Source organism: Aythya fuligula, chromosome 7 (genome assembly GCF_009819795.1).
Source record: "Aythya fuligula isolate bAytFul2 chromosome 7, bAytFul2.pri, whole genome shotgun sequence".
Lineage (NCBI taxonomy): Eukaryota > Metazoa > Chordata > Aves > Anseriformes > Anatidae > Aythya > Aythya fuligula.
The window spans coordinates 32,895,731-32,916,366 of NC_045565.1; the positions used below are offsets into that span (position 1 = coordinate 32,895,731).

Below are 20,636 nucleotides of genomic sequence, written 5' to 3' on the forward strand. Positions count from 1 at the left end.
TTACATTTTCACAATTTTTCTTCATTACAGCTCGAATCTTGCAGAATATAAATAAAACTACCACCCAAGCAGAAAAAAATAAATGTAACTTGTAGATGTGTAAATAAGTTCTTGCAATTGATTACATTGTGGATTTTTATAAGCTCCACACAGATCCACATATTGAACATGAATACAGTCTTCCACTACTTTATCAAGAAAGGATAAATGCTGGCAAACAAGGGCTGTATTTGAAAGTGCACAAGAACTATCATCTTGGACCAGAGAAAAGAGATCTGTGCGCACTACTTCCAAAAAGAAAAAAGGCCAGAGGAAGTGCAAAGAATGTGACAAACACTAGCACAGGTTCTACCCTTGCGCATTTTCACCTCTTCCAAAACCAAGCACTTTTTGGGCTTGGTTAATCCAAGAGTAGCCTTGGATAAACTTGTTCAATAGGCAATACATCTATTTTCCATGCCTGTATCTTAATTCATTCAGCTATTAATACTTTCCCACTTAATAACCTGTTGGGGTTTCCCCTAATTCTTCAGATTTCCCCAACGACTCATTTAAAGATAACAATATATTACTCAGAAAGCAGATAACTGCATTTACATAGCAGCATAATAAGGCTTTGTGTTCCCACAGAGGAAAAACTGAAAAATCAGCTCTTCCACAGCACTATTTAAGAGCAACTTTTAATTAGAGAGTGGTTTGCTGTGTTTCTCCTCAGGACACCAACCCATTCAGTAAAACCACACCAACACAAGTGCCATTAGGCACCTCTTACTTTGCTGGCCACCAGCAGCTGACTGCCCTCCGAAGCACAGGGACAAGCAGGCCAGTTCTGAGGCTGACTAAAGGGTTTTGAGGGTTTTCAGAAGGTTTTCAAGAGAAGTTCGATTTATACCAGACACCAAAAAAAGACAAGAGAGGATAATCAGTAGATGAAAAACCTATACAGAAAAGAGTTGCAGCATTTACGTCAAGACAAAACCAGAGATTTGAAACATTTTCACTCACAAGCTAAGTTATTTATGATTACAGCAGCAAGAAGATGCTTAAAATGGTTCCTAGAATAGGATCTTACTTGGCTGATCACAAACTTACTTCTACTTTACCACATTATCTACTCAGCACTGAGGATGGTGACACTGCCCCCACAGCAATGGCGGGTACTCCTCACCTCAGGGGCCAGAGCACCCCTGGGACCTGGTGCAGGTTTAACACTGCTACTCCATTTCTACACTCCCTTTGGTTAGCTCTGACAGAAGCCACTGGATCTGTGAGGGCTCAGTGCTGCCTCTCTCCAGCAAAAGCTCAAACAACAATTTGAGGCCTACACACTCAGGTAGATGCATTCACCCGAACTGCTCTTCCTGCACACCAACGCTGTGATACTCAAGCTGAATGCAGTAAACTAGACTTAGTTTGCAGACTTGTACCTCAAAATTTGTATGAGCAGCGACTGTAAACACGTTAGCAGCAATACTCATGGCATGATGTAATCTTGACCTTTCTGACAAAAAGTCAGCATGGCATGGCAGATGCTACATCTACACAAGAGCAAGGTGGGTGGACGCAGCCTCCTCGGCTGGCCCAATTTTACTGAAGCCTCCTCACAGAAATCTAAGCACACTGAGCACATCCAAACCAACTGGCCCAAAAGAAATTCTCACATTCTCTCTTCCACCCCCCATTTTCAAGCTTTAAAACAGATTGCAAGATTACTATCAAGCACTTGCGTTACACCAGGCTAGCAGCCAAAGACCACCTTAGAGTAAGCACAACTCCAGATAAAGAATAAACAAACAAGGCTTTTGCCAAAACATTGAAAATACATGATTCTGCAAAACCCTGCACCACCAGAAGTTATTCAATGCCTTAAACTAGATTATCAGAGTGGTAAAACAAGTACCATTTTCCAAGTTTGGCTTAAATTAACACAAGGGACAAAACGCTGTTTGATGGCCAAATTATCCAGCAGAGTATGACTGGCCAAAGTTAAATACAGACAGCAAGCGAGGAGTTACTGAAGATATAATAGCTCAGTTTTGGAAAAACAACATTGCGCAAAGATTAAATTACAAGAAGAAAGAGAGGTTCAGAAATAAGAAGTAGATAGCCCTGTATCAATACAAGCTGTGCTAAGAAATGCTGCCAGAAAGTTAAGAAAACCACTGTCTTCGAAACATCACTGAAGAATGAGAAAACTGGAAAAAAATAGTAACTGAGTAGAGGAATAAAGGGGAGAAAAAGCAATATGTTTTTAAAGGAGATATATTTTCAATGATAGAAAGCCATGGACAAGACTAAAGGATGCTAAATCAGATACTGTAGCAGAATAATTACTTCTCTTTAAACATGTAAAACACAACTGCAAATTGCTTTTATTTATTTATTTTGCTACAGAAAGTTGAACTTTTCAGTTTGTTGTTTTTTTTTTTTTTTTTAAACTTACTAAGGTAAACTGGTGTCAGAACCTGACTATATTTTAATAGCTAAAGGACCAGAATATATAATGTACAAGGCTTTAGTCACAAGTGGAATTCGGTCTTAGAACTGCTGTAGCTGTGAATTTCCAGAAAATATCCACTTCGATGAACCAGAACTAATAAATGAATCCTATGCTCATCAAAAATAAACTGCATTGAAAAAAAAAAAGACAGGACCTTTTCTACAAGAAAGGTTTGTTTTCTAGTATTTCACTTAGCACTTAATAAACTCCTGTACGTCCTTAAGCAGAAGATCTTCACTTATTCTGTCACACATAGACCATAAACACACAGCAAGCTGTGGTTTGAAGAGACCACGGGTTAAATTAAAATGAAGAACGCAGGGGGTTTGTTAAGGGCTTGTTAAGCTGACAGTGAAACTTGGAGTAACAAACCCCAAGAGAGGTTTTCTGATTCCTAAATATTTAGACTTCCAAGATAAAAGCTTTACCGATGTATTTTTTTCAAAATGTGTGTTAACTCTCACAGTACACAAGTAATTCTAAAATTACAAATGAAAAAAAAATCCCAGCTATTATCCATCAAGGGTCAAATCAGTGGCAGCAGCAGCAAGGGAGGAAAAAAAAAAAGAGAGGCACAATGTGGCACCCATGAGCTTACAACTGAGGTCTCCATCAGAGATTCCAAAGCAGTGGAAGTCAGGAGGTGAAAGGAAAATCCCAAAAGACCCACTGGCCTGAAGGCACCGAAACATCAGTTACCAATGGTGTCAGCATGGCACTAAGCAGAGAGTGCCTAAAAGTTCTAAGTAAGTTTTGGCATTAAGCCTTCCATGCATTGCCTGTACTGAAGTCCCCTCCATCACATAAAAATCTCGATCAAAAGATGTATACACATTGCATAGGTGCAAAAAGAGAGCCTTCTTTCACATTCATTGAGCAATAATCATCTTCACAGTTCACGTACCTTATGTTAATATTGTGACTTTTTTTTTATATAACTTTCCACATTAGTGTTATTTTCAAATCACCAGAATTATAAGTCTATTCCTAAAATTGCCTTTTAATATAATACTGTTAATATTAAAGCTAGTCTAGTAGATCATACAGGCAGACAGTATAGTGCAATGCCAACAATTTAATAATATATTCCAAAAAGAACTTGTTAATATGACCCACAATAATTTTTGTTGGATTATGAATTTAAATACAGGCAGGTTTCTGAATGTGAAGTGTTCAGCCAAATGTAAATTAAATACTTTTCCTAAACTAGAAGCTTTCCAAACACGAAAGTGTGCAGGACTCTCCCTGAAATGGAGGCTTATCAGCGAAGGAGGTTCATCAGCCACACACAGTTATATTAGCTTGCACAGATTAAAAGATAGACTTAATTTTAGATCCAAAAAATTCCTGGATGTTTGCCAGTTTAAAACCCAAAGCAGACTTGTTACTGCCCTGAAAAAAGCCCTGTGTATAGGACAGAATTTCATTCTACCTTTACTTAAAAAATTACTTGGCTCCATAATGTCTGTATGATATATTACAAAGTCTGAAAAAGAGGAAGAAAAAATTTGAGGTCTTTCAAACAGTACTTTCCACTGTCCTTCTAAAAAACTTGGACCAGTTTTACCCTACTTACTCTCTTCTGTTCTTAGAAGAGACTCCAGTAATTCTCCTCCTACAAAGGTTCAGTATTACGGCTTCTAACCTACGCAAAAATACATTTTGTGTAATGTATTCTTCAGTCTACTTCCTCCAGGGATCAATTACAAAATGCTTTTGATTGAGGTGACTGTGCTTTGGTGCCTAATAACTGCGAACAGCAAGACCTTAACCAGACAGTCAGGTGAACACACCTAACATGATTTCTAGTGTTTTAGAAGGATCTGTATCAAAACCCACCAGCACCAGACTGAGTTTTTACACTTACTGGAAGATTCAGAGAAGTTCCTGTCTCCCCTGGAATATTGTACTAAGCCTGCACAAACATGATGCCAGAGAAAAAGAAGAAACACCTATGACAAGTAACAGGGAAAAACAGGAAGATAAAAACCCAGTGAACTTCTAGCAGTATGAAGAGAAATCCATCTCCTTCCTCATTAGGAATTAACTTGTGTTAGACTTTACACCTTAATGGGGTGGAAATTTTTAATGTGCATCTTTAAACAGCTTTAATCCTCTAGACTCCCTCAGTTTGTAATAAAAATATTAATATATATGTATATATGGGTGATTAGGGCTATCAAACACAAGCCTAAGACAAGCCATGCGCTCTGACCAAACAGGGCATGATGAACCAAGTGCCAGATGCCATTCAGAACCGAACTGCAAGCAGCCCTGGTGATAGTGCCCTTGATTCTTCATGAGGGGAGTAAGCAGTGTATTAAAAATCACCTGTAATTCTGAACAAAGAAAATATAAAATTAGGAGGTTCTCACCACTCTCTCTTTGCAGTAACAGTTTTCAGAGCAAAAGCACACTGGATTACATGTTCTGTCTCAGCAATAAGGCTGAAATACATTCATTGTAGCAGGCAAATGAGGTCCCAGATCAGCCCAGGTAATGCATGTTACCAATCCAGTAAATAGCTCAGACTTTCTCAACGTTTCCAATTTTACTGGATTATAATTAACCTCATTTATGTCAGTAATTAAGAAAAAGGCAGAGACTAGTACTTATTGTTATGAGTTCTACTATTTTACAAAACAAAGTGAAGTAGAGTTTATGGTTTCCCACAGTAGCATTACACAGATCTTACAAAAATGCTCCCTGTACATTCTTTTGAGCTAAAGCCAAAAATGATTATATGGTTTTATTATTCTACCTGGAAAGCAGCCACAGCTCGCTAGGTATCACTTCTGCAAGTCTTGCTCTCAAGAACCAAAAGGTCTGACAGAATTGATCAATATTGAAGTCTTATATTTGCAGCAGATAGAAAGGAGAGATCCAAAATACCAAATTCGTTAATTCTGCTAACGAAAACGCTGGGACACCTGCCAAAGAACCAAAGACTTGCTGCTTGTTTAGAACCTCACTAGTGTTTTATTATTATTTTTAACCTTAATATAATAGGATTAGAATCATGCAAACACCTTTTTCTATTTTAAAAGCAGCCTTATTCATATATAGTGTACTCTCATTACATCTAAGGCAACCAGTTGATGGCAGTATTTTTGTACTATTTCTACTGCAAAGCTGAAATCTAATTAAAAGGTATGCTTAACAATGGAACGTGAATGAAATTGAGATTTTTAAAACCTTAACCTATTAAGTGAAACAAAGAAAACTTATGGACAAAGATGAAAGAAGTAACAGATGACTTTAAAGTGGAAGATGCTTGTCATCAAAAAGGCATTTCCATACCATTATCCCATTTCCAACAGAAATCTCTCCCTAACCTCTTTGCAAATCATGTACAAACAATTCTACTTAACTAAAAATAAGTGTTAGTAGTGAGTTATGATAACACATACTCCCTCCCTCTTCAGTTCAGCTTCCCCTGGGCCGAAGCCTACAACAGAAGCTTACTCAAAGCCACGGAAGCTCGCTCGAAAACACATTTTCCCTCCCCGATTGAAACTCCATGTTTTAACGTTTAGAATCATTCTAGGAGATAGCGTTTCCCACATTTTTTACAGTAAAAAATGTTTTTGTGAAGGCGCATGCAGTGAACTGTACCTCATTTTCGCCACATTCAGAAGGTGTGTCCTTGTGTATAGCCATCTGATACTTGGCAAATAAAGTGGCTGACTGGTTGAAGGATGATTTGAACTGTGGGTCCTCAAAGGAGACAGGTACTAACCTCACCTTCAGAGCAAGGAAAATACAAGCATACTATTTTGAGTGCATAGAATCAAATATGCTTCTGAAGGTAAGGCTAGTGAAAGATCTCCTCCTATCCATTTCAAAGCCTCTGAAGTCAGTATTCGACTTTAAAAAGTAGAGCTCCTACAGGGAAAAGTATATATGGGAACTAACACTAACCTTAAGCTGACTGCTGATAGCTCCATGAAAGAATAAAAGTTCTGTAAAACTAGAACACTCCAAAGCACCGGTTTCCTAGACCTATTTTTTGACCAAGTACCTAACAAATCAACTAAAATTTGTATTTTCATTGTACAACCTCAAGAATTTTTAAAATGTATTATTTTTAATGGCATATCGCTTATTGTCCCCAGTTTAGCAGTTCTATATTCTTGCTATGTACTTTTTTCCTCTAAACTCCAGAATTATTTATTTATTCATTTATTTATTTTTTTTAACTGCTTGAGAGGCAATATGCCTGACATGAGTTAACTATTACACACTGCCTAGACATTACAAGAAGCAGTAAAGATGTGCAATTTAGATGGAGTGCACTAATCACTTCTTGAAGTGGTTTATACAACTTCTGCAAACCTTAAACAATTTGTTTGTGCGATGATTCCTTTGCTCACATGTTGGCCTCTCATGTTTGTTCCTCTGTAGGGATGCATTCAAAACACAGACAGTGAGACTACTTATCAGGGTAAGTGCCCAGCCATTTTTATTTCCTAGGAAATTTCTATTTATATGGCCCACAACATCTATCTCCAAAAGCTTCATCTCCTCCATCTCTTACTCAGTATCAGACTCGTGTAACTTTCTAAGCTCTTCAGTCTGCAATTAACACCAAATATTTGTGGCACTCGCAAAGAGATATCAAAAGTTTGCACTTTCAGAATGTTGATTTTTATTTGATACAGTATTCTACATTCCCCTGAGTATAAAATGAATATAAAATCCATGTTTGCTTCTCCTAGAATCTATGCAAGACACATAAAATGGAGGGGAAGCTGAGCTTTGCATAAAATTCATTTGGCCTTCTGACCTGATTTATAGTTGGTTTATCAGGTGGGTCCTTGTGAATAACCATCTGGTAACGTTTATAGACCTGGTAAGACTCCTGAAATGTGGCTTTGAACTGTGAACTTGGTGGAGATGATCTCACCACCCTCACCTTCAGAAGAAGTTAAACACATTTGTTATTACAATATCACACAATAATTATACATTTAAACATATACAAGCATCATGACAGAGAGACATTTTGACTTCCTGCAAAAAAAAACCCTAACACTTTGATTAATATTACACAATAGCCTTCCAATTCTTTGGCTCAATTTAGGTTGTTGAAGGCTTTTATGTTTACACTGATTGACACATAAGGTTTTCAAATTATGAATCAACTGAAATGCCTTTGCAGGAACTACACGAATAGTTTTCAAGCAATACTACCAACAAATGCTATAAAGAATGACATTTTAAAGAGATTTTCTGTACATTTTCAAATTTTCTCTTCCTGAAGTTTCTTACCACACTGAAATACACTTGAAGGATCCACATATTTGGAAGACTCATATCTGTGCTCTTTGGATAAGACCACATTTGCATTGCAATAATCCCAAAGGGATGTCCAGATATTTTTCAAATTTAAAGAGGAAGAGGAAACAATGTTCCCTTACTCAATTATGAGTTAATTTTAATAGGAAGTTACGTGTCTTAAGGGCACGTTCATTTCAAAACCCACAGAATTTTCAGTATGTTTCCATTTCACAAATAACTATTGTTTCTAGAAAAAAAAACACTTGACAGACATAGTAAAGAACAAAAGAAAGAACTGCTAGAACCATTCTTCTTTTAATTTTCCCCACATCTTCTAAATGAAAATGTTCAAAAAAGGCTATTACACTTCTGTTATATGGCTCATCAAAAATTTGGAAGTGTTAGCAAAATAGATCAATTTCATGGCTTATTATCAGTTATTTAAGGTGCATCTTCTAGCTCGCCATCACTTTAAGTGAGTAACAAAAAGATATTTAAAATTTAATTTTTCATACCATCATTGATAATCAGCAGCTACAGGAATTTTCGTTAGTTCTGAAAGCTTTTCAGCTTCCAGAAGAAAAATATTGTGTTTATGATTAACACACATTAGGAAGTCAAAAAGCGACTGTCTCTATATTACAAAGATTTGATTGCAACCAGGTTATTATGCAAATTTTCTACCATCACTTTAATAGCTTCCAAAGACATCAACAAGTACCACTGACATTTATAAAGAAGAGCTTTCTTATCTGCTTAGTTTTATGAACAGTTACTGCTTTCTTGTCAAGCTTTAATAGAGAAAATAGTTTAACTATTACCACAAAACTAAATATTGAATCTCTCTAATGATCCAGCACCCAGTTAATTCACAGTCATTCATTTTCAAGTCACTCAGTATGAAATCAATTTACAAGTATTTTGTAAACTGTACTGGTCTCTTCAACAACTGACTACAAGTGCAAGAACACCCCCTTGTGGTCACACAGAACTCAGCTGTACCAAATATATCACGATGTACCACATAATTTTAAGATTTAATCTATAGCCAGTTACCAAAGTCACAGACACTAAGCATCTAAGCACTTGCAGAGTTTAAAAAACTCCTTAACAAGCCTTTTCTTTAATTTGCCTTCAACAGCAGTGAATGAGCCGTTACCTCTAATTTGTGTGGTGCATCATCAGGCAAAGAGACAAAAATGAAGTCTTCAATAGATTTGGGTTGGTTTGTTGGAGTCTTAGAGTTTTGTGAGAGGAGAGCTTGCTGTCCTGCCTGAAGTGGAGAGCCTTCAAGTGTGCCCATCTGGTTCTGAAGGAGTTTCTGCAGTTTTCTTTCTTTCCTTATGTCCTTCGCTTTTCGACACGGCGGCTTGCTCAGATCAGCCCCTTTGCCTTCAAAGACACAAGCAAAGAATTAAACACCACATTTTGCAACAAACAAGTGGCCCTCATATGACGACTGAAAATAAATGGTTAAAATTACCAATAACTGCAGACCATGGTCTGAACATCACATGGTCATTCACAGCTACTGGCAACACCCAACGCCAAAGTAAGTTGCAATGAGCTTTTCCTCTCGAGCTGTCTAAGCCAGAGTCAAGCATATATTTTAAAAGTAATATGAAAAGACTTCCCCCTAAGCTTGTCCTTAAACCATTATGCCAGATCCTTCTCTCAAAAGCAAACCAAAGCTTCTGTTTCATGCCTGGTATTATGATATGTTATATCCAAACAGCTACAGGATCAGCTTCAAATAATTAAAGGAAAAAACAAAAACAAACCCACAACCACAAAACCTCAAGGAAACCTGCAAAAGGAGCAAAAGGCCATGTAATTTTATATAAATAAAATAATAAATTTTATAAAAAAATAATATTCAGGTATGTTTTTACTAGTAGATTCACTTCTATCAGTTTAACTCTACTCCAGTATCTTTAACCATTCATAATGTTTTATTAGTGAAATGCTATTTACTTAAAAGAGAAGTCACACCTAGAAAACAAAAGGATCACCATGCACAATAGTAACTGGTACTACCAGAACTTAACTTTAAAGGAATATAAAGCCAAAGGCACACAAATGAAAAACGAGGTTGACCCAAATTCCTTAATAAAGGGTCCGGAATTATTTTATACTTAGAGTAGCAACATAAGATTGAAAAGTCAAGATATGAGACTAGGAGAATTATACAAATATTGAACTTATTCCAATGTGGAAAAGATGCCTGGTCTCCAATCCACCCACAAGATGCACTGAAAGGATAGTCACCAAACAAATCATCTATTTACAGGTAGCAATTTCCCCCTATATTAGTATTTAATTGATACTGGCTGTAAATTCATAAATCCAGATTTCTAAACACTTGCAGAAACAAGAAATATCTTCCTATTGCTCGTAGCTCCATCTTTCACCTTTTCTTTAACTTCGTACACCATTATCAGCTATTCCAAGTAGCACAGGCAAGTAATTGAATATCATGCTTCACTCCAGAAGCTGGGTAAGAGCTGTATGAACCTGCTGCACTGCTCAAAACAGCAATGAAAGAATTAATGAAGTTTCAGCACATAGCTGTCTCAGAATAGCAGCCAATATAGAAAGTTCCATACAGAGGGAAAACTTATTTTTATATTATCAGCCAGTTAATGTAATCAAAAGTAACTCTAATTCTGTATTTTATGTTATTTTTTACATCCAGTAGTAGTAGAGCTGGAGGCCAAAAAAAGAGCCATAATATTAAAGATTTCAAAAGGAGAGGAATAATGGAAGACTACTCCCACAGAAGGAAATACAGAATCATACATCTTGCACAGAACAAAAACTGTAACAAATATTATGACAAAGTGCTGAAGTAGTCTTCTTATGCCATAAGCTTTCTCCCCAACCCCATATATTTGGGAAACGACACACTGGCAACTTTTGAAAGACTGACTGACCTTTTCAGATGGGAATGTACCCTGACTGGTGAGGTGCTTTCATCTGAAGCATTAAGACGACGCATTTCCAACTCTGCTAATATTTATAGGAGATAAAGGATAATCCAAACCCAGACTTAACTGTGGCTTATCCCACTTTACTCTCTAAGAGGCCTGGAAATTATTTTTTCCATAACCCCTATGAAACCGTGGTTAGAGCTCTCTTTCCTTCTCCTCCTGCTTCTTACCAGTAATTTACTAGCCAACAGCGACATCTTTCTTCTCCTCTACCCACTTCAAACCTTCCCCGTGGACAAGGGTGAACAGCAGCATGCTCTGCTAACTGGAAATGGGGAGAGCACTGCTATCTTAAAAGCTCACTGATGCGTTTAGGTTCACTTCACCAGCAAGGAATTGCAGCCTTTGGAGCCACTGCCTGCATCCACCTTCACCAATACAACACAGAAGCTGTCAAAACATATTGGCATCAATTTTCAGGCATCAGTAAACTATTCTTTTTAATGCACCTACCATACAGATTGTGATGGCTTAACCCACACCAGGTATTCGTCAGGAAACTTTGTATTGGTGACTATGTTCATGTTATTACACTGAAAAAATGGTATTTTATTTAAGGGAAAACCACTAGTTTATCACTTTTTTTTTTTTTTTTCCCGAGCTCATTTTACAGTCAGGATGGTGAAAGAAGTATTGTCAGATGTTTTTTCCCATGAGTTAGAGAAAAAAATATAGAAACCAGATATAACAGTTTTATGAGAACAACCTTACAGTAATGGCAACTGGAGTAAGGGAAGCAGATTTTACTTGCAACCTGATGAATTCTAAGCCACTGAAAATTATTTCTTAGTGTCCTGCTATTGCTTCTTAGCATAAAGTATGCTGACCTTGGCTGCATAAAGCCCACAGGTCAGTGGATCAAGATGCAGTGACCTGTAAAGTCCCTAGGACTTGGGGAAGGTTATTCTGATCTCAGGATATGTAGCCACAGTTACCCAAACTGCAGCATCCTCTGCTCAGAACTTACAGGATAGACAAGACTTGCACAGTAACGCTGCCTCAACTGCACTGAAACACCACGGTCGTCTTTTGGAGATGCATCCCAAAACAGGAAGAAAAATAATGAACTGGAAAAAATCTGAAATCTGAGAAATGTGCAATAAAACAAACAATACACCTATGCATATGCCCTTTCCCTGACCTGCAGGATACAATTTTACCAATATTGGTGGTTGCTCAATCGAGGACGTTCTCTACATTAACCATGGAAAACTTGTGAAAATGGCTCTTGAACCAGTTTGTAAGCACACTCCTGGGGAAGCTCTTCATGGCTCTCCCAGAAAAACCCCAGCCTGGTTGTTCCACACGGGCTCCACGAAAGCTGAAGTGTTGAGGGCATCTCAGGGACTCCGAAAGGGAGCTAACGCTGCTTCTGCGCTCTCCAGACGTCCTGCAGCTGAACCAGCCAATTTTACATCAAGTGTCCTTACCTCGGTCATGCTTCTTGAGTATTTGTCTCATTGTACTAAAGCATTTACCAGAAAAGGACAAATATTCCGAGGAAATTACAGACATTATGGGATCTGACCATGGGCAAACAAAAGTCAGTGGAAGAGTTTATTTAAAATACCCATGATAAATTTGAAGAATGTTACAGCACTTCATCTGCCTTGGGCTCTGTTTCATGTCTCGTATCTTCTATAAGCTGTAAGTTAGCTAGAAAAACTTCTTAAAACAATGAACGCGTGTGCAGACATAAGCAAACCTTCCTTTCTATCTGAAACTGTGCAGAAACAGCCCATTATTCCTATAGGACAATGACCTGTTTTGTTTATAAAGGAATAAAAATGCAATTAAACAATCTTGTTACGGAATAAGTCTACATTTTCCAAAAAGAAAGCTAAACATCTTTCTATCTGGAAAATTTTAAACTAAATTTGACCTGTGACACCACCTACCCTAAAAAAAAAAAAAAAAGCCAATATCAAATGAGCTTTCTGATGCATTTCTTATTCCCTTTATATTTAATTTAAACCCTGCAGAGAGAAGCACATTAATGATTATTTCTCTGCCGTAAAAGTAAACCCCCTTTTTCTGAAACACAGTACAAACAACATTTCAAACTTCCTTTATCTGCATTTGCAGTGTTTGGAGTTTTACCCAAGGTTATTCTTAACATAACTAAAGACAGCACTTCGCCATTTTCATACCAATAATCTTTACCCAAGACTGCCATCTGCTGTCAGTTTCCATGTAGGTGGAAGTTTACATAAAGTAAAGCTTTTCATTAATTACTTAAAAAACAAGAGGGTTGTGAAAATTTGCACAGCAGGGCTATAAAAGTTTGACTGCATTTTATAAAGTTGAAAAATAAAATTAAGTCTGGAAAATTCTGGATACATTTTCCAGGAACTTGCAGCAGTACCAATGCTATGCAGCACCACTGGGTTTCTGACAGCATTTCTGGAAAAAACTTTCCTTTTTGTTTAGATGCAGAATTGCTTGTTAAACTGGTGAAAACCTGATGCAATTGGATGCACCTGAAGCAAATTCACGTTATTTTAACGAGCATGAATTATTCTGGCTGCAATCCATCAACCCCTTATCACATCCTACAAGAAAAGGGCACACGAGAAGCTGTAAGAGAGGCAACCCGCAGCACTCTGCACAAGCATCCCATTAGCAGTACTTCCCAGCCTTTTCTTCCCCAGGGACCCTCAAGGACTCCTCCGCACGTGCAGCAGCTCCGATAGCAGCACAAAGAGGATTACCCACCAGCTGTGACACACGGCCTACCCTGTCACAACAAGCTGTGCAAAAAGCTTAACACCACTGCCATCAGGTGGAGATTCCAGGCTCTCGTGCCACAGCAAGGGGTGCAGAGGCAGAAAAGATTACAGGCAGACAATGAGCTTGTCCTTTTTTAGGGTAAAGATTTTGTGTCTGAACTCCGTCCAAACGCATTATTTCAGAAATCTTTATAATCATGATGCAAAAACTTGCTAAGAGATAACGTCCACCTTGGGGAAAAAAAGTGGCCATGCTATTAGAATTACTATATTGGAATTACGTTTAAAATGTCATCAATATTTCCCTACAGTTCCACACAAAACTCTAGAAACGAACATGCATTTACATTCAATTTTTAGCATGAAAGCTTTAGCAGTGTAGAAATGCTTCAGGAAGTAAGATGATCAAGGTTCCCTTACTCAGTGCACAATTACTGTACTTCCTTACAGAAATGTAATACTAAGTTCACAGCAAGGAAAAGATAGAAATTAATGCAGTTTTTCATAATTTCACATCCACTGGGACACTGCTTTTCTAAGATAAAGTTTGCCAAAACATAAAACAAGGCAAGCTCCCAAATAGATGAAAAACCTCAACTAGAAAATGCCATTGCTTATAGAGAAGTATCCCTCTCTATATATGTTTGAATAGTTTTCTTCTAAATAAATTTCCTTTAAGCCTAAGAAATAAAAACACGTTAATATACTGAATTTACTTCCAGTGCCATGTAGGTCTGTAGCAAACTGTATATGAAAACATAATAGTGTCTGAAGTTATTACAGGAGTGTATTCACAGGGTGTTTACTGCACAATTTGTATAACAAGACAACCTACGGATGTGAAGAAATGTTAAAACAATAATTAAGGTATTCTTTTTAGATCTTATGATGATCTTACTAGATCTAGTATAATGAAAATCTATGCAATTTCGAGGAAAAACTAGGAGAACAAGTAACACGCAGCACCTATCAATTTATGCACTATAATCCCACAAATCAACAAAAAACAAAAAAACAATTAGTGAATTGTTTCAGGCGATATAAAAAAGAGAGACTTCAACAACATGCCAATAATGAAAATATATTCTGACTGCTACCAGAAGTGTAACTACCTGGCTTGGGCGGTGCATGAACAGTTTTAGACGAATGTGACGGTTCTCCAGGGCCTGCTGCATCTTTATCGACAGGTATCTGAAGAGAACCCGGCTCCACCTTCTTCACATTCACTTCTTCCTTTGTTTCAGCTTTGTCCTTATCTTCATTCTCCACTCCCTCTGTGTGATCCTCCTTCAAGGGAGTCAGTTCAGTCTGGCTGACCTGAGACTCGCTTTTGTATGCAAAATCGCTCGGGACTACATCCTCTATATGGGAATCCATAGGCTCTTCTGTAAATAAGTAAAGACTGCATGAGTTAATTTCTCTCGCTGTCACTGCAGCTCAGACTTTGCACAATTAAAGTCAATATTAACTCTTTCCAATTTTACAACTGTTTTCCAACACATAAAGTTCGGAATAGTCTGAAAACAGAAATCTTCCTTTATGACCCTATATTGCTAGCACCAACTCAGAAATGAGCGTAGATTTATTTTCTACATTGAAATGGGGCACTAATCTCGCACTGCACATCTACAAGTGGGAAATTATAGCATCTCAGAACCAATACAACAGGATCTCTACCAGAGAACAGCAGGGTTTGGTGTTCGATAAACAGAATGGGACTTTTCAGTCACCTGCCAGAAACTCTACTTCCCTGTTTGCTCTTCCTGTTCTCTGCCACCTACTGTCCTTCTTTAGTAATCTCCAGGCTGTTTTTACCTCGGTCATAGAAGTGACAATCTGATCATACCAGCCACAAAGAATGTGAGAATGTGCTCAGGTTTCTTTTTAAAAAAAAAAAAAAAAAAAAAAAAAAAAAAAGAAGCCTTTCTAAGCAAAAAGTAAGTAAACATCCTTCAACAAGGAGCAAATTCAACGACGGCAGCAAGGCACTAGCACAGGCTGCCCAGAGAAGCTGTGGCTGCCCCATCCCTGGAGGTGCCCAAGGCCAGGCTGGATGGGGCTTTGGGCAGCCTGGGCTGGTGGGAGGTGTCCCTGCCATGGCCTGGGGTTGGAAGGAGATGGGCTTTTAAGTCCCTTCCAACCCAAACCATTCTGTGATTCCATGAAATTGTGGCAAAGCAAGTCATCTGCCACAATTTGTTCTCTGGGCAGCATAGCGCCCTTGATTCAAAATGCTGCAAAAGCACAACTTAGCCAGCCCTCTATAAAGGGGGCTGCATGAAAAAAACCACCAGTGTATTAGCCATTCAATCAATCTGTCTTGATCCTCATTTCAAACATCAGTCTTGCTTTTCAAACACTAAGAATTTCTTACCTTCACTCACCACTTTCGAAACATCCCCTTTAGAAATAAATTTCAACATTTTCTTCAGAACTTTCTTGTGAGATTTGGAAGTCTGAAAACGCAACGCCTGGCATCTTAAAAAAAAAAAAAAAAAAAAAGTTATGACTACTTATTTTGAGAAAGATTATTTCAAAGAAAAAAGTTACAATACTTGTATATTTCCTAATTCTTAAATTTCCATATATTAAGTGATCAATTATTTTATCAACACTCTTGAGTTAGTAAAAGTTATGTTGTCTTGTACTCCATAATATTTTATAGCAATATACACGGATACCATAATCACTGAAATATGCTAAGGTGACCTGAAGCACTGCAGAAAATAAGCTTTCCTAGGAGGCTAGCACACTACAATTTTTCACTTATCCATCTTATATACACAGCATTGATTCTAACTACTAACGGCAGAAAAGCCTCTCTAGAATTATTCATACCTATTCAACTGATCGCCTCTCTTATTTGGGCTACTATGGCAGTGTTTTGGGGACACAGACACAGTGGTGCACCTCAACCATCAAACAAGAGAGCAGTCAGGGGATTCCTGCCCTGGACTGCAATCCAGACACAAAGGGCACGCACTGAGCAGACTGCTGACAGTGGAGTGCTACAGAGCCACTGACCTGCCTGTGCACGAACCCAACAGAATATACTTAGTATCATTAAGACTTCAAAAGTTAATCTGCTTTTATGTATTTAAAGCAGTAAACACAAATGGCTGGACACATTGTAAACAATCACATCAACTGCAGCACTACATCCCAGCTCTCTTACCTTATTGTGTACTGAGGACAACACGTCTGATTCATGATAGGTTTGTAGATGTATTTTCCACTTCTAAAAAAATAATAAATATGCATTGATTTCTTGTTTGTACTACAAAATTAATGGAAAACCAGAAATTTTGTTTAAATAATAAAAAATGCTTACAGAAAGAATATCAAAAGCCAAGAAGCAAGTTTTTTAGTTTTGCCATTATACTAAATACTGTTTAAAATAAATGATTATTAATTAACAAATTTAATCATAGAGTATAACTAAGAAAAGCATGTTGTATCTGCTGTGTTCTTTATGTATCAGAATGATACCTTGGATTCTCCAGCACATTCCTGCCTGAAAGTCCAGACTCCTTGCCAAAAATCTAACTGGGAAGAATGTGATGAGCTACCCTCGCACGTTACCTTCTTTTATTTCTGCTCCACGTTAGAACTCCAGCATAAGCTCCAATACTGATAATAAAATACCATTCCACATATCCCTAAAGATAGGTATTAGGAAGAAGAGAAGTAATATTTCCTGTGGTCAAAATACTCCATTAGAATAGGAGAGGGGAAAAAAAAACACTCCCCTGCAAACGTGGATTTTCAAAATCGATCAGATTCCCATCAGAAAGGAGTTTGAAATAGAAGATCCCAAATATATTCAGCACTAAAGTTTCCAGGAATCCTAGCGTTACAACAGAAGACAAAGAAAAAGGTCTTTTATCAAATTTGCACCTGGTGACCAATCCTCAGGCCTGTTGATTGTGGCCAAGAGACGCCCTTGATCCTAGCACCGCTTTCAGTTGGCAGCTCTCGATCTGTTTATCTGCTTGGCTATCATTTTCTTATGCAGTGTTTGAGAGAACATTCAGATATGTTTTAAAACACTCCTGAAGCCACCAAATTGAACTTATTAAAGCAGACGCTTGTTTTTCTGTGCAGTAAGGAATAGGATACTGACAGAAATTTGTTTTAGTTTATTTACAACTTTCTGAAAATAACCGATATTGAGGGGCACTTAAATGCTCAACATTCAAGCTTTTCAAGATGTTGAACTTCCAGAAATTCCCCCCACACCCCCCGCCTGTTTTATGGGCATAAGATGCAAAGCTGACAGACTGAGTTTAACACACATTTTTAAAGTGCAACACCAAGAATAGAAGTAATCTAAACCAGCATACACTACTGGAAAAAAAAGGAGCATAACACTCAGTATTTGCTTAATTAAAGAATATTTTAAAAGAATATTGCCCTTAAATACAGTATGCTGTAAAGACATATTTACCATTTAATAATTAAAGTTGTAATTCCCACGTGATCTTGACTAATTTATTATCACCATATTTATATTAGCTCAGAAAAGGAGAATCCTCTTTCCCCTGTTCAACAGTGTCATGCTTTAAAAGTCACAGAGCATAGGACAAATATTTCTATTCCTACCTTTTATGGAAGCTAGTTAACTGCTTTCAGAAACCTAACGTTTAAATCTGGATTCTAAATTGAATCAAAACAAAGTTTAATCTACAAAGGCATAACGTTATTTTATTTTTAAATTTACCTTCGCCATCCTCTATCTATGAGATCCTGGTAGTCTTGAACTGTCATCGAATGTGCCCACATACCTGAAATGAACATTTAATATACTTCACTGACCATCATTATGCTTTAACACATTAAAATATAACAAGCTCTACAGAAATCACTGTAAAATTAATCAGCTAATATTGACTTTTGAAGAGATGTCTCTCAAGGACTTGGCATATTGATAAATCTCATCAATTACTTATTTCAACACCACGTTCCATATTAAAAAAAAAAAAAGCTGTAACGACATAAACTAAACTTTGAACTAAATACATCATTCTAAAAGTGAAAGTGAAAAGTTTATGTATCCACCTGTTACCTTTCCCTACGATACACCAACCAAATGACTTAGAAGCACTCCTTAACTTTGTTAAACCAAGTGAGAGACGCTGGGGGAGAAGAGCTGTTCGGGGAGCTGCTGAGGTTCACCCAGCGCCTTTCCAGGGACCCCTCAGGGAGCACTTTGCAGGTGATTGCTGAGCTCAGACCTCGGGGAGCTGCCACCTCTGGACCAGCAAATTAAGGAAAAGTGCAGGCTTCACTTCCCCTTTGGCTTCCCCCCAAAAAAACTTGTCTGACCATGGCGTTAAACTCATTGAGCATCGCCATGGGGATGAGCTGCTGCTCTCTCTGAAGAAATCACTTTGGAAACATGAGGTTTTGGCCTTAAAATACAAGCTAGCTCGAACAAGCAGGCTCAAATCTGACACCCAAAAAACGTAGACCACTTGTAACTGTTACATGCGGCTGCCTTCCACTGGAGGAGGAAGGAGCATCATTGAACATGTTTGGCACTCAAATGAAGGTGCACAAGGAAAAGATGCTAAACTAGCACATTTTTATCCTCATGCAAAAGTTTGAAGCTACAGAGTTCACGCACACTTGCTTCCTAGGTTGAATAAAACCACCGCACCTCCATGCTAGTCCCAGTAGAGAACAGCATGCGTGGGGTTTCAGTGACTGATCTCCCACCCAACACAAGGGGTTGGTAACGGAGAGGGCGGAGGGCAAGCATCATCCTCCCAAACAGCCCGATGCCATGCAGGTGTATCTCATGTAACCTGTGTTATCGGTGGGAGAGATTCCTTCCCCAAAAGGCAGGATGAAAGAAGCAAGCCCCCCACAACCACGCTCTTCCCCTCTCTTATCCCAACAGCAAGCCACAAATTTCGAGGTACCGCTGTTCACTGGATAGTAACACCCTCCTCATTTTTCCTCCACGCTGCTCATTTGACCTTTACACAGAAAATTTAAGCTTTCCTAGCACGCCAGAAGCCCTCTTCAGCTCTCCACACAGCGCTCAGACACCCCGACACCAGGAGCTCCGGGGCCGGGCTCGGGGCGCTGCCCCACACCGCAGGCCACAACCGAGGGGCCGGGAAGGGCTAAGGGGACGAAAAGGAGGAGGAGGAGGAGGAGGAAGAAGAGGAGGAGGAGGAGGAGGATGAGGACGGCGGCCGCTGCCCAGCGGCTGCCCCCGGCCCCGCCGCCCGCTCGGAGCCCGCAGCCCCTCGGTCCCCGCCCGTTTGGGCCGCACCGTGGGAGAGGTTGCCGCTCTCGTTCTTGCAGTATCCGCAGCGGTAGCCATCCTCCCCGCCGAAGTACTCGACGATGCTGGGCGAGCCGCCGCCCCCCGCCGCCATGCCCGCCCGCCCGCCTCAGGGCAGCGCCCTGCCCGCAGCCCCGGGCCCCCCGGAACCGGCCGCCGCCGCCATCTTGGGTGCGGGCAGGGCGCGGGCGGAGCCGGCAGGGAGGAGCGGCCCCGCCATGTTCTCCGCGGCGCCTCCCTCCATCTTTAGTGAGGGCAGACTCACCGGCGGACACCTTGCCCTGCGCTGAGGCGCAGTAACCGCAGCGGCCGCCCTGCTTCCAGCCCCGGTACTCCACCACCGCGCCGGGCATGGTGGCACTGCCAGGCTCGGCTCGGCTCGGCACAGCCCGCCCCGCAGCGCCCCGCCCGGCGGAGCCGCTCGGGGAAAGGGGCCGGGGCTGAGGGCAAGGCCAGCGGCACCCTGCTCGTGTCAGGGATGGTGCAGCCAGCAGGGCCGGGGAGGTGATCGCCCCCTGTGCTCTGCGCTGGGCTCAGCTTTGGGCCGCTCGCTACAAGGACAGCGAGGCCCTGGAGAGTGTCCTGAGGAGGGCCTCAGTGCCCCGCTGATGGACAGGCATCAATACACCTGATCTGCTGCTCACTTATAGCAGTGTAAAATACTCTTGAGCCATGTTTCACTGAGCTGTTTGATGCTTTTTCATCCTAGCCTTCAGAATAACTTGGTAATTTCAGGACAAGCCACGAACAGCCTGAACAAACATCGCTCTCAGCTCGCTGGAGATGACCAAAAACGCTCAGATTGTTCTCATTACTCAGTACCCATTACTTCAGTCTCTATA

At 39.6% G+C, this 20,636-nt stretch overlaps 1 protein-coding gene across 4 annotated transcripts in view; it reads right to left on the bottom strand.

Moving 5' to 3' along the window:
- Positions 1-20,129, bottom strand: part of ATE1 (arginyltransferase 1) — an 84,739-nt gene extending 64,610 nt beyond the window's left edge. Inside the window, exons 1-7 of one of the 4 annotated variants that reach the window (XM_032191083.1) lie at positions 20,060-20,129; positions 18,220-18,283; positions 16,675-16,737; positions 15,874-15,977; positions 14,612-14,884; positions 8,940-9,172; positions 6,116-6,244 (exon numbers count right to left, since the gene is read on the bottom strand). In XM_032191083.1, the coding sequence (XP_032046974.1) occupies positions 6,116-6,244; positions 8,940-9,172; positions 14,612-14,884; positions 15,874-15,977; positions 16,675-16,737; positions 18,220-18,281 (864 nt within the window). In that variant the 5' untranslated portion in view covers positions 18,282-18,283; positions 20,060-20,129. Of the gene's footprint in view, positions 1-6,115; positions 6,245-7,286; positions 7,416-8,939; positions 9,173-14,611; positions 14,885-15,873; positions 15,978-16,674; positions 16,738-18,219; positions 18,284-19,782; positions 19,889-20,059 lie in introns of those variants that run through there. The other 3 variants (XM_032191082.1, XM_032191081.1, XM_032191080.1) reach the window with 3 other exon arrangements.
- Between the last annotated feature and the right edge of the window lie 507 nt (positions 20,130-20,636).